At 39.6% G+C, this 12,828-nt stretch overlaps 1 protein-coding gene across 1 annotated transcript; it reads left to right on the plus strand.

The window, feature by feature from the left end:
* Positions 1-20: 20 nt before the first annotated feature.
* On the plus strand, positions 21-12,298 carry SLC25A32 (solute carrier family 25 member 32). Its single transcript, XM_049633022.1, has 7 exons — positions 21-272; positions 4,633-4,783; positions 6,516-6,601; positions 7,915-8,075; positions 8,983-9,096; positions 9,639-9,784; positions 10,701-12,298. Exons 1-7 carry the CDS (start codon positions 119-121, stop codon positions 10,840-10,842), a joined length of 954 nt encoding a protein of 317 aa, XP_049488979.1. The 5' UTR covers positions 21-118; the 3' UTR covers positions 10,843-12,298.
* Positions 12,299-12,828: the final 530 nt, after the last annotated feature.

The raw sequence follows: 12,828 nt of genomic DNA on the forward strand, positions 1-12,828 counted from the left end.
TGGGCTGGCCTCCCCCTGAGGTTTCTGCTCCTAAGGGGCGACCGTCGCCAAGGTGGCGGTCACTGCATCCCGGCCCACCTCCGCCGCCCTGGGCGTGGTATCAGCGAGCCCTGGGACTATGACGGGTCAGGGCCAGTCGGGATCAGGGTCGTCGGTGGGGAGCACGATATTCCGCCACGTCCGGTACGAGAATCTGGTAGCGGGCGTGAGCGGCGGGGTTCTGTCCAACCTCGCGCTGCACCCGCTCGACCTCGTGAAGATCCGCTTCGCCGGTAAGAGGCCACTCAGACCCCGGGCTCCTTATCCTTGCTGGTATCCCGAACTGGGTGATAAAAGCGCAAAAGGAAGCCTTGCTCCCCCCTGCCTCCTTCATACTACCAAGCGAGCGTTAAAGAAAATGCTGTTCTGGCTCACCTGGAACTAGGTTTGAGGAAGGGGAGCGTGGGAAAGAGATCGGGCCGCCGTCGTCCCGCTCCCCGAATCTAAGGGATGGAGAGCAGGGGTAGAAAAGCCTGAGACAAGTTCATATTGGGTACGATGCGGGACTCAACGCCTGATTTGTAAAATAAGAAAAAGATTGTCACGTTTTAGGGCTTAGCCCTCACACGTGCAAATCATTCACCCTTGGAGGTACTTTGAAATCTTAAGGTAGCCACGTGTTTGGCAGTTGCGGAACCGTTGCTTAGAGTAGGGCGTAATCTTCAGCATACGGGATAGGATTCTCTTGAAGGGTTTTGGTGTTTTATGGTGTGGTACAAGATCCTATGAAGGAATAGTTAGCTCGAATCCAAATACTGTGTTTTAAATTTACGTTTCTTGAATTAAGTGCATTGAGTTAAGTGAATCTGAGTTTTTGCAAAGTACTTTAGAAGTTAAACTCAACAGTAAATTCTGGAGGAGATAGTTTCAGAGAAGGTCTTGATAACTACTGGGAAACTGTTTTCTGACGTTTGGTTTTCTTACTACCACAAGTTCTGCCTTGAGAATTAGGTCTGCAGAAGTGGTCCATCTTCAAGAGTCAGAACAATAATACGTATTGTTCTCAATATTTGTCGACCACTGTATGGAATACAAAGTACTTAAAGTTCTTGTCCTCAGGGAACTTACAGTGTAAATTATAGGCTTGAGTCTTAGTCACATAAAAGATAATTCTAGACAACATGAAATCAAGAGCAAAATGGAATAAATCCAAATACGAGTAGACTATCAAGAAAATTATAGATTGCTGATGACCATCTGTATGGGTCCCATTAGATCTTGAAGTTCCACGTAGAAAGACTGATAATTTGATAGTTGGAAAGAAGACAAGCCATTCTATGAAGGACAGTCAGTGAAAATTATGGAGTATACTCCCTAGAAGAAAACCCAGAAAGGCATGTAACTTCCGTGGAGTTTGTGAAGTGTGCACAAATAAAAATTATAACAAGTAACATTCATTGAGCATTTACTAAGAGCAAGTCAATGAACTTAAAGTTTTTAGTAAATTCTCTGATTTACTACTCTGAACAACCCTGTGAATTTATTATCCCTGTTATACAAATGAAAATAATAGAAGTTGACTAACTTGCTGAAGTCACAAGTTTATAATGGTAGCTGTGGGATTTGAGCCCAGGCAGTCTAATTCCAGAACCCTTTGACTCTTAACCATTCACCATTCTACCTCTAAGAATTCCAAGTAGACAGTGGCTTGAACATGAAGAGAAGAATTTTGGACATGGCTGTAGGCTTGTATGACTCGGTGTCTCTAGGGTTTTGTCTAGGAGAAGAGGTGACAGTTGAAATGATCATGGAGGAATAGTGTTGACTTGGTGAGTTTAAGATTGTGCTATGAAGAAGATTGTGCATGAAGAAAGGGGATTCATGGTGTCTGAAAAGATCGGTAACCTTCCCATTTCGGGGAAAGTCTTAGGAGACCAGTGTGGCCAAGATTGGCAGGTAAGATAATTGAGATTAGATGGGAAGACAAAATTAAAGATCTAGGAGTCAAAGGACTTTGTCATAATAAAGTGTGAAGTGGTGATAGAAAAGGAAAATTTAGGAAGATGAATCAAAATAGTTGATTTGCCTATGTATATATAGTATTGCAAGACCCAGTGGCTTAAACTAATACTTCCTGAATGTTTGCTAGGCATGATTTTAATGGCTTTATATTTATTAACCCATTGTAATTTTTAGAGTTAGGTTCTGTTATTTCTCCCATTTTGTGGATGAGCTAACTCAGCCACAGAGGAATCAAGTAACTGACTCAGGGTCACAGCGTTAAGTGTTGCAGTGGAAGGGGGCTGCAAAGGAAATTTGGTGGCCCGAGAAAAAAGAGAGGAAAATCAGGAGAGTGTGGTGTAAAAGTAGCCAACAAAAGTATGTTTAGGAGGTAGACAGTCGTAGGTGCTACTAAATGGTTGGTGAGAAAGAGAGGACTCCCAAAGTGCTCTTTGGGGTCTTTGGGGCACTTGCAGTAGTGGGGTGGAGACCCAAATCAGATTTCAGTGGATTGGGAGGGACACAGTTCAGACTGTAACAGGTTCTTGCCCTATTTCCAGCCAAATTTCCTACCATCCCTGTATACTGTAGCTATACCAAGTCCCTAATGTTCTCCCGAACAGTGCCAGGCACTGCGGTGCTTCCTTGGATTTACACCAGCTCTTGAGCTTGTCTAGAGATAAACCTTTCTCTCCTTTCCCCAAAGACAAGTTTCTCATCAATCTTCAAGGCTCTATGCTAACGTCTTCTCTCTCATTTTCCCCGTCACTCGACTGCGTGTCCCCAGTTCCTTCTGTACAGAACATTTATTTGTGTTTCTTCTGTAATCCTGTAGCACTTCATTTACCATAGTGCTCATAACTTTGCCGTGTTGTTGCTGCTCTGTTTTGTCTTGAAGACTATATCTGACCTCACGGTCAGGATTTGTGTCCTACTTAAGTTTATATTGCCCCTTTGCCTGGCAATATAAGGAGTCAATAAATAGTTTTTTTTAAATAAAATAGTATGCGTACAAAGGAATGTTTTTCATGTTTAAAGATTTGTCCCTAACTAGGGTAGGTAAGATTATAGTATCGGGGTAAGTATAAGGTACAGAATAGTGTTGCCTATTACTGAGTCTAAAAAGTCTTACAAATTAAGTGACTTGTCAAAATAATGAAGAAATCAGTGGTTCATACCTATGAAAAGGCAAAGATGGTTTTTTTATGGTTTTGTTTTTTACCTCAAGAGAGAGATTATGTTGTGACTTTATTATTTAAAGGAAATGGAAAGGTACTTAGGAAAAAAATTATCAGAAGACTAAAAGAAGTGAAATTCAAGAGAAGCATCAGAAAGATTATGAAATACACAGCCAAACATTTCCTGAGAGCTAGTCCCTCTGTTACTTGCTTTTAAATTTGTATAAACTTCCCAACAACCTGTGAGTTAGGGGATATTTATCCCCATTTTTTTTTTTTTTTTTTTTTAATGAGGATGCTATAACTCAGAAAGATTAAAATCGTGTAGCTAATTAGGGAAGTTAGATCTCAAACCCAGGTCTCCTGACAAAGCCTCATGTACTTTAATCTCATTTCATGGTGTAACATTATCAGGTTAATGATGAAAGAAATTGGCTTTTCTCCCTTTCCCTGGTAATGGTAAACAGTGATTCTCAGCCAGACTCCATTATGCACAATGAAGTAGCAGCAAAGGGGACGGTGAACTGGGCATACTTTTACATGGCTAGAGGACTGTTATTTGTATAAGCTTTCTAGAGGGCAGTTTCAGTATGTATGTATAACCTTTGACCCATATTAATGCCCATTCTAATAGTTAATTCTAAGGATATAGCAATTTGTATGAAATGTTATACAGCATATTCACTAGAGACCTCTTAATAGTAAAAAAGTGAGAACAGCTTTCAGGTCAACTAGGAGAATGATTAACCAAATGATAGGGTATCTATGAGAGGGAAAACCATCATATCATTTTTAAAAATCTTTTGGAGGCCTATTTAATAACAGGAACTCTCACAATATAGTCTTGAGTGAAGAAAAAAGTATGCAAAACTATATATAGTAAAATATCAGTTTTATAAAAATATTATCTAGATTATAAATTTGACATTCTCTTTCATTCCATTTCCATGTAGGAAACAGAAGGCACATTCAAAATAAGATAATTCTGGGGCATGGGGGGGTGCTTGAAAAGACTATTTACAAAGATATGAGATTATAGCAGAACCCCTGGGAATACTGCAATATTCTGGAGCTAGAAAGAGCTTGGGCTCTTGCCACCTGAAGGGCCAAAGGTCAAAGGGAGAAAGTCATTGAGAGAGGGCCACCTTGAGAGGAGCCGTGACTGTCAGTAGAGAAGTTCAGTCCAGGGTTGCCTGGGTGGCTCAGTTGGTTATGTGTCTTGAATTTGACTCTTGATTTTGTCTTAGGTCATGATCTCACAGTTCGGGAGGTCGAGCCCCTCATGGGGCTCTGCGCTGAGAACGCAGAGCCTGCTTGGGATTCTCTCCTGCCCTCTCTCTCTAAATAAATAAATAAACGTTAAAAAGAGTTTTCTTCTGAATTTACCTCCTTAATATGACTGTGTGATGTCTATGTTTATATGTGATTCGGGGCTAGAACTTTCCTCTCACCTAATTTTGTGCCTTTACTGCAGTGAGTGATGGATTGGAACTGAGACCAAAATATAAAGGAATTGTGCATTGCTTGACTACCATTTGGAAACTTGATGGACTACGGGGACTTTACCAAGGAGTAACCCCAAATGTGTGGGGTGCAGGTTTATCCTGGGGACTCTACTTTTTCTTGTGAGTAGATCTGGAAGATTTTACAGTATTAAAAAGAAACTTTGTTTTTAGTGATTTTACATTTCAGTTGATGAAGCAAGATGAGTCCTTTAATCAGTTTCTTTGAATGGGAAGGGTCAGAAAGAGCACAGTGTTTATTTCATTCTCTGTCAGCTATTATCAGAGGCATTTGGTCTGGAAGAAAGTTCTTAATAGGAAGAAGGTGAAAGGGTGAGATGGAGAAATGCTCTTACCTACAGAAGCCACTTCTGTGAGTTGAGTTCAGGAAGATGCCTTACCAAAATACTTCGGATTCCTGATGAAGTAAGAAAGCCGAGGAGGACAGGCCTCGGGGTCCCCATAAGAACACATACCAAGGGAGCTCTCTCTTGGGAACAGAAAGTAAAAAGCCAGTGCCTGGCTAAAAGAGTTTGAGGCACATCCCATCTTGCCTCTTAACTTGACCTGCACCGTCATCTTCCCTCCTTCATCATTTCCTTCCTCCCTCACCTGTCAGGTCTCCTCACCGTCCTCATGTCCATTGCAGAAGCCACTGAAAGCACCTGTGACAGGTACATTGAGCTTAGTGAGTGTGTCCGAGTGTGGGCATTCCACAGATGCCTCTAATAATTTGAAACTGAATCCAGGAATGGAGAGGCTTTTCTTTGTTTTAATACATGGCATTTTTAAGAGAACATCAATACCTGGTCTATCGGCCTTTTTCTCTTTTGTGTTACATATTCGACTTCCCCTCCAATACTTTTATGGCAGTATGCAAACCACAACCTGAAGATATTTTTAAGTGAATGCAAAGTAACATTTAACCTTCGTATGGTTAAAAAATGTATTTTTCTGCAGTTCTAAGACAAACCTAGATGTGAAACTATACATATAAAATTTCTTCTTTTATGAATTTGGAGTTGTGTAGGCTCTCCAAAGAGAGTTTCTAAGGACAAGCCCTATGAACGCAAGGTGTGTGTAATGAGAATTTCTTATAAAAGTATGCTTGTTTCATGTTAGAATGGTATTGGTAGAGTTTGGAAGGCTTTTTGTAGCTGAAGTCTTCTTCCCAGAGGAAAATGGAAATTGGAGCTAGAGAGAATAGGCTGATTCGACTTCTCTGCTGAGAAACATTGGGTGGCCTCTCGATTTTCTGCCAAGTAAAGCCCAAATGTCAGTGTGCCACTCAAGTGTGATTCAATTTTCCATCTTCTCCCTCCACCCTTATTACAGCCTTTGCTCATGTTCATCTGTTTCCCTGTTGAAACTACCCATCTCCATGCCCGGCCAGTGCCACCTCCTACACAAGCCTTCTGTGATCTCAGCCGTAGTTTCTCAATCTCTTATGACACCGTCTGTATTGTCTTTATTATGATTATTTGTGTGCTGCTTATGGTCCTTGTAGTCTGCTCCATAGTCCCTGAACATATCTTTTTGTCTTGTGTGCCCACTTGCCTCACCACTGCTACAGCCTTCCCCCTCCCAGTTTTCCTATTGTTTTTCTTAAGTGATGAGTACGTGATGAAAATATTTTGCATGTGTAGTGCTACCCGTATACATTTGCAGGAAGGGGTGGCAAACTCTTACGGTAAACCATTTCCAGCAAATCCACTCTTGAAACTGTGCTTGCCTTGGGCATGGACGTTTACTTTTGGGGTACTGCTGTTAAATTACACACATTTTCAAACAGACTTTACTGCTTTGTGATACCTATTCAAATATTTATCAAACTGCTCATGTTTAATTCTTTTAGTTACAATGCCATCAAATCATACAAGACAGAAGGAAGAGCTGATCGTTTAGAGGCAACAGAATACCTCGTCTCGGCTGCTGAAGCTGGTAAGGCAGTGTGTGAAATATAAAACATCAACTTTTTTTATTTTTGAGAGAGAGAGTGCATGCAGAGGACAGGCAGAGAGAGAGGGAGACACAGAATCCAAAGCAGGCTCCACTCTCCGAGCTGTCAGTACAGAGCCCGATGTAGGGCTCACACCCACAAACTGCAAGATCATGACCTGAGCCAAAGTCAGACTCTTAACCAACTGAGCCACCCAGGTGCCCCTAAAACATTAACTTCTAACTTGATTTTCACTTTGGGTTTTTGTTTTATTTGCCTTTTCCCCCCTTTGAACGGTAGAGTTTAATTATGCTTATCTATCTAATCAGTTATCACATGGAATATCTTAGAAAGCAACTGTTCTTATTGGTTACTCTGGACAGATTGCAAGAATTTTAGTTATCACAAAGGAAGTAAAATTTAGAAAAGTTACAACTTCCTGATAGTTTAAGATAATTTGGTATATTTTCTTCAATTAAGGTATAATTTCAGTTTTTAAATTAGACAGTTTAGTACCCTTGTTTAACTGCCTCATGGATGTGTAATATTTCAAAGAGAGAAGCAAAGTAGGACTCATGTCTTTATAACTCATACTTTGACACCTTATTTACTGATAGCTCTCGTCCGAAAAAAATCTCATTTTGAATACCTAGCTGCTAGCACAGACCTGAATTACCATGGGACTTAATAAATGTTTGAGGAATAACGGACTATTGAGGAAACTCAGCAAATGGAAAACTTAACATATACAAAATTGTCACTTTCTGTAAAGAATGTAAAATTTATTTTATAGTTCTCTAATTTTTGAGATGCGTAGCTACTTTGAATGGATTTGAGGAGGGCTGTGGGAAAGTCGGGGTGGATATGCGTGGACATGCAGAGATTATTGAGGTGTTGGATTCCTGGTCCTTTTCCCCTGATCATCAGCCCATCTGGGTCATACCATATCCTTCTCCTAAATGTTTATATCTGCTGTCAGAGTCTGCTTCCCAGGACTTTCATTGTTTCTCTACTCCAGGCTGTATTGGTTAAGAGCCAGGATGTCTCTGCTGTCCTCAACACCTCAAAAGGAAAGCATTTCACATTTCCAGCTCCCTTTTAATCTACTTCCCACTAACTGAGGAACTTTTTCTGACCACCAAAACTATGGCTACGCTTTAACCCTAAGACTGTGCCTCAGAGACTTGCTCTCACTGTTGTAGGTACAGCCCCTGGGCAACCCCATTGTTTATATTACTGGACTGTCATTAATCTGGATTGTCACAAGTGGCAAATTACCTGTATGCTGAGTAATCTTATTTAAATTTGGTTTTAGGAGCCATGACCCTCTGCATTACAAACCCATTATGGGTAACAAAAACTCGCCTTATGTTACAGTACAATGGTGTTGTTAACTCCTCACAACGACAGTATAAAGGAATGTTTGATACACTTCTGAAAATATATAAGTATGAAGGTGTGCGAGGATTGTATAAGGTAATGACTTATCAATATATTTTGGAAAACCGAACACTGTAACTTCCCTTGGCTCTATTGTCTGAGTTCTGAAAAACCTGTAGTCAGTCCCGAAAAGAGACCAGACTCAGGCAAGAAGCAATTGAATGAAAACTGAAATTCTGGTTTATATAATATGGAAATTGTACTTTCATCTGTTTATCCTTCTTACCGTAAGGTATGTCATCATGACCCTGGTGGGTGCGAGAAGGCCTGTCTAAAATTTGGACAGTAACCATTCACTAAGTCACACATCACAGTCACTCATTCCTTACTACCCTCCCTAGAAACTGTGGTCCCTTGGGAACTTGCTTGGTGCTTAGTTGTTGTGTGTGTGTGTGTGTGTGTGTGTGTGTGTGTGTGTGTGTTTATTGTTCCCTGATGAAGTCTTGGGATGATGGGGAGGTTCATGGGGTCCGGAGCTGATGGCCAAGAAAGAATTCTTCAAGAAGTCTTTGGTGCAAAAAGGTGATTTTATTAAAGTGTGGGGACAGGACCCATGGGCAGGAAGAGCTGCATTGGGGTTGTGGGGGGTGACCATTTTATGGAGTTCAGGGAGATAAAGTCAAGAGGGAGTTTCCAAAGAGACTTTCACATGTTGAAGACTTGTCTAGCTAAGGTTATATTTCCCTCCAGCAAGGCATTAACATTAAGACAGTAGGGAGTTCTTGGACTTTAGGCTTTTGATGCGATTGCCTTTTTCTGGTAAACTGGTGGAGATTCTTACCAGTTTAACCATTTGTTGTTTGTCCTTTCTTGTTTTTGGGAAGCCTGGAGTGTCCAAGGAATATCACACATGTCCCACCTGAAACGGGGGATGGGGGTGGGGCGGGTACTAACTTGTACTTTGCCCTCAGCTTGCCTCATACTCCTTCATCATTCCCTTTAGGGATTTATTCCTGGGCTGTTTGGAACATCACATGGTGCCCTTCAATTTATGGCATATGAATTGTTGAAGTTGAAATACAACCAGCATATCAATAGATTACCAGAAGCCCAGTTGGTAAGATGGTTCTTTAAAAAAAAGGATATCATTGGGGCATCTGGGTGGCTCAGTCGGTTAATCATCTGACTTCAGCTCAGATCGTGATCTCATGGTTTGTGAGTTCGAGCCCCACGTCAGGCTCTGTGCTGACAGCTCAGAGCCCGGAACCTGCTTTGGATTCTGTGTCTCCCTCTCTCTCTGCCCTTCCCCCGCTAACGCTCTCTCTCTCTCAAAATGAAAAACGTTAGAAAAAAATGTAAAAAAAAAAGATATCATTTACTTTTGTGGGCATTTAATAGATGCAGTTTTATCACGTTTACTTTGGTAATGTTGCTATGATGATGACTACCACTAATTTAATTTATAGTTAAATATTTTATAGGCAAATGACACACAAATATTAATAAAACCCCTTATTTGCACAGAGCTTGTGTTAAGGGGGGAAACCATATTTTTCACTTAAAGATCCATTTACATGTTTTCCTATATAATTTTTATTTCTGTATTTTTAAAGAAATCCTGTTTTAAGGAAAAACAAATGTTTTGTGTTGTCATTTTAGAGCACAGTAGAATATATATCTGTTGCAGCACTATCGAAAATATTTGCCGTAGCGGCAACATACCCATATCAAGTTGTGAGAGCTCGTCTTCAGGATCAACACATGTTTTACAAGGGCGTGTTGGATGTAATCACGAAGACATGGAGGTGAGAGTATGTGGTATATCAGAATGGCTTTTAGGAGGTACCTTGCATATCTCAGAATGTCTTGTTGCCATTAGTTTTATAGTAAAGGCCGGCGTGCTGTGGTGAAAACACGGCTGGTGGCCCCTGCTTTTCCATTTCCCATTTACTACATAAAAAAAGACAGACTTAATCTCTCTGAGGCTTGATTTCTTCGTTTGTAAATTTAGAATATCTAGGCTGACAGGGTTGCTGTAAGAACCAAATGAGATCTGTACGACAAATTAATAAAATTTAGTGGTTATAAAATACTTGAATGGCATTGAATGAATATAGGAAGTCATAAAAAAACGTAGTTGAATGCAGTTAAGCTGCTACTTGCACAATAACTTGCAAATACTTGTCTCTGTGTATTAAGGAGGTTCTTGTTCTTCAGCATGTAGATAAACGTTTATAGGTAGATATCCCCATGTTTCTCTTTAAAAGGCCAGAGCAGAATATTTAGAATGTTTAAATTTAGTTCACTGAATATTTATCGAGAACCCAAGTGACAAGTTCCTACTCTAGGCATTAAGGAAATAAAGTTTTATTTTATGGGTGCTATATTTAGTGTTGTCTGCCATTTATCTAAGCTGTAAGATTGTTAATGCCTATATTAGATCAGTTAATACTCTTGCATGTTTATACATTTAGAGACATTTGAAAGATTATCATTAAAGCACTACTCAGTTTTGAAGTGTCCCTACCCTCTCTTCCCGAGTCAGTCCACGGAAGAAATGTAAAATGGCTCATAAACTACCTTGCTTCAGGATGTTGAAAACATGGACTACAGTCACAAGGAGGTTTGACTGCTGGTTCCATGCCATATGTCAATTAAGCGTTTGTGTCTTCAGGCCAGCTATGTAGGAAATTAAGCATTTATCTATGTTTCCTTTTAAAGGAAAGAAGGCATCGGTGGATTTTACAAAGGAATTGCCCCCAATTTGATTAGAGTGACCCCAGCCTGCTGTATTACTTTTGTGGTATATGAAAATGTCTCACATTTTCTACTTGACCTCAGAGAGGAAAAAAAAGTAAGCTAGAAGAAGATCATCTCAATTCGTCTGCTTAACGCGGCAGTTGCTCCTTTGTGTTTGAGGTATAAACCTCAGAAGAATGCTGCACAGCAACATGGTTCATAATGGAAATTGGTGTATAATCATTAGAAGTCAAAGAACTGCTAAGACTTTGCAATGTTGTTTTGCTCTTTGCCTTCCCCATATGTTTGGGACTTGGCTACCTCTGCCAGAAATGGCTCCCATCCACATGACAGTAAAACTGACGTCAAGTGGAGAATTTCACAAATTTCTCTATTTTAGTGTTCAAGTAGAAGCTGATCACAGCATTTGCTAAATGGATTAGATGAATGTGCTTCTTTTTGTGAACTCATTTGCCTGGATCGGCTTTAAAATCAGTCTGTGTGCAATAGCAAGAAAATGGCTTCTGAAAAGAATTGTCGTTGTTTCAAGAGTAAATTAAACTTGAAGGATTTGCTGGAAAAATTGTTGCTTAAATCCAGACCATTTTTGAATTGGGAAATTTTGGTGAGGGGAAAAAAAACAACAACACCGTAAATGTGCGTTAGTTTAAATTCAGTTGGAACGTGCTAACTAGGGAAATTTGAGACGTATATACTTCTCTTCGTTTGAGAAATATATTTGTTGTCATTCTGTCATTAATTTTTTCCCTGGGGGCTCTTCCATAATTTAAAATGTAATTGTGGATCCAGTTATTATATTTTTTGACATTGGTACTTGGTATTTCTTAAACTTAACAAAATCTGAACTCAGATGCAGCTGTGTCTGCCCTTATTTAGAATATTTGGCTATAAGTCACTAATTGGCTATTAATCACTAATAGATCACCTCACACACATACTGGAATGATTGGGATCTGTATGTTGAGAAACTGTGTGGAAATGGGAAACTTTAACTTCTTATTTCAACTATGAGATGTATGGGTCCAGATCCCAAATAAACGATTAGTCTAGATTAGTTGCTCATATTCAGGTTTAAATACAGGTTACACTAATGGCCATTATTGATTTAACTTTTATGAGTCATTATAAATATCTATAAAAGCCTGTCCCCAAAGGATGCCAGAATAATATTTTTATTTATCATAAACTTCTATGAATGCTGTTGCACTTCCATCTAGTTGTAAATAAACATTGTGGTTTTCAAAGCCATATTTAAATGGTTCTTTGAAGATAGGTCTATTTTTTATATTTTGAAAATGGCATTGTTCTAAAAATGTGGAACAGTAAGTAATTGTATTTACTATAATCTCTTGTAACATGCACAGAAATACTTTATAAATTAAATGTGATGTATTTTTTCATCCTTCTGGGTTTACTACTATAATTCATCTGAATCCCTGACGTTAGTCCCTATACAAAATACTGGCTGCAGTTGCTGTTTGGAATTTTAGAGGTAGTGCCATTATTTGAATGCTTCTTGTGTACCCCCAAATTAATAAAACATAATTTCTGTCTTCTAAGAGCATATAAGTTTGCAGAATAAATAAATAAATAAGTGTTAAATAACTCCAACCCTAGATGAACGGGCAAGAAGATTTCTACAAGGCCCTCTAAGGGTTCTGAGAAAAGAGAACTCATTCAACAACAAATCGTAACTGAGTTCTTGCTCTGTGCCAGGTATGTTACCAAGCACTGAAGATACAGCAGGGAATAACCCAGACATCATTCCTGCCCTCAGGGAATTTTCATTTTAGTGTGAGTGACAGAAAACAAATATATGCATAGTACACTTTCAGATATTAAATGCTATAAATAGAACTAAAACAGTTGGGAATAGTGTTGCTATCTTAGGATGGTTAGAGTAAGGAAAGATCGCTTTTGAAGGGGTAGTGTTTGAAACATTTTGAAAGAAGTGAGGAAAGCAAACCACTATGGGATAGAGGAAACAGTCTTCTAGGCAGAGAAAATAGGAAATACAGAGGCATTGAGGCAGGAATTAATTTGGCTAGAGGGAAGGAGTGAGGTTAGGGTGGCCCATACTGTGTGGTGG

The sequence above is a fragment of the Panthera uncia genome, chromosome F2 (genome assembly GCF_023721935.1).
Source record: "Panthera uncia isolate 11264 chromosome F2, Puncia_PCG_1.0, whole genome shotgun sequence".
Taxonomy (NCBI): domain Eukaryota; kingdom Metazoa; phylum Chordata; class Mammalia; order Carnivora; family Felidae; genus Panthera; species Panthera uncia.

Coding starts and splice junctions, on each gene's coding strand:
- SLC25A32 (XM_049633022.1), top strand. CDS start 119: ATGACGGGTCAGGGCCAGTCGGGATCAGGGTCGTCGGTGGGGAGCACG. Junction 273..4,632: donor CGTGAAGATCCGCTTCGCCG/GTAAGAGGCCAC, acceptor CCTTTACTGCAG/TGAGTGATGGATTGGAACTG. Junction 6,602..7,914: donor CGTCTCGGCTGCTGAAGCTG/GTAAGGCAGTGT, acceptor ATTTGGTTTTAG/GAGCCATGACCCTCTGCATT.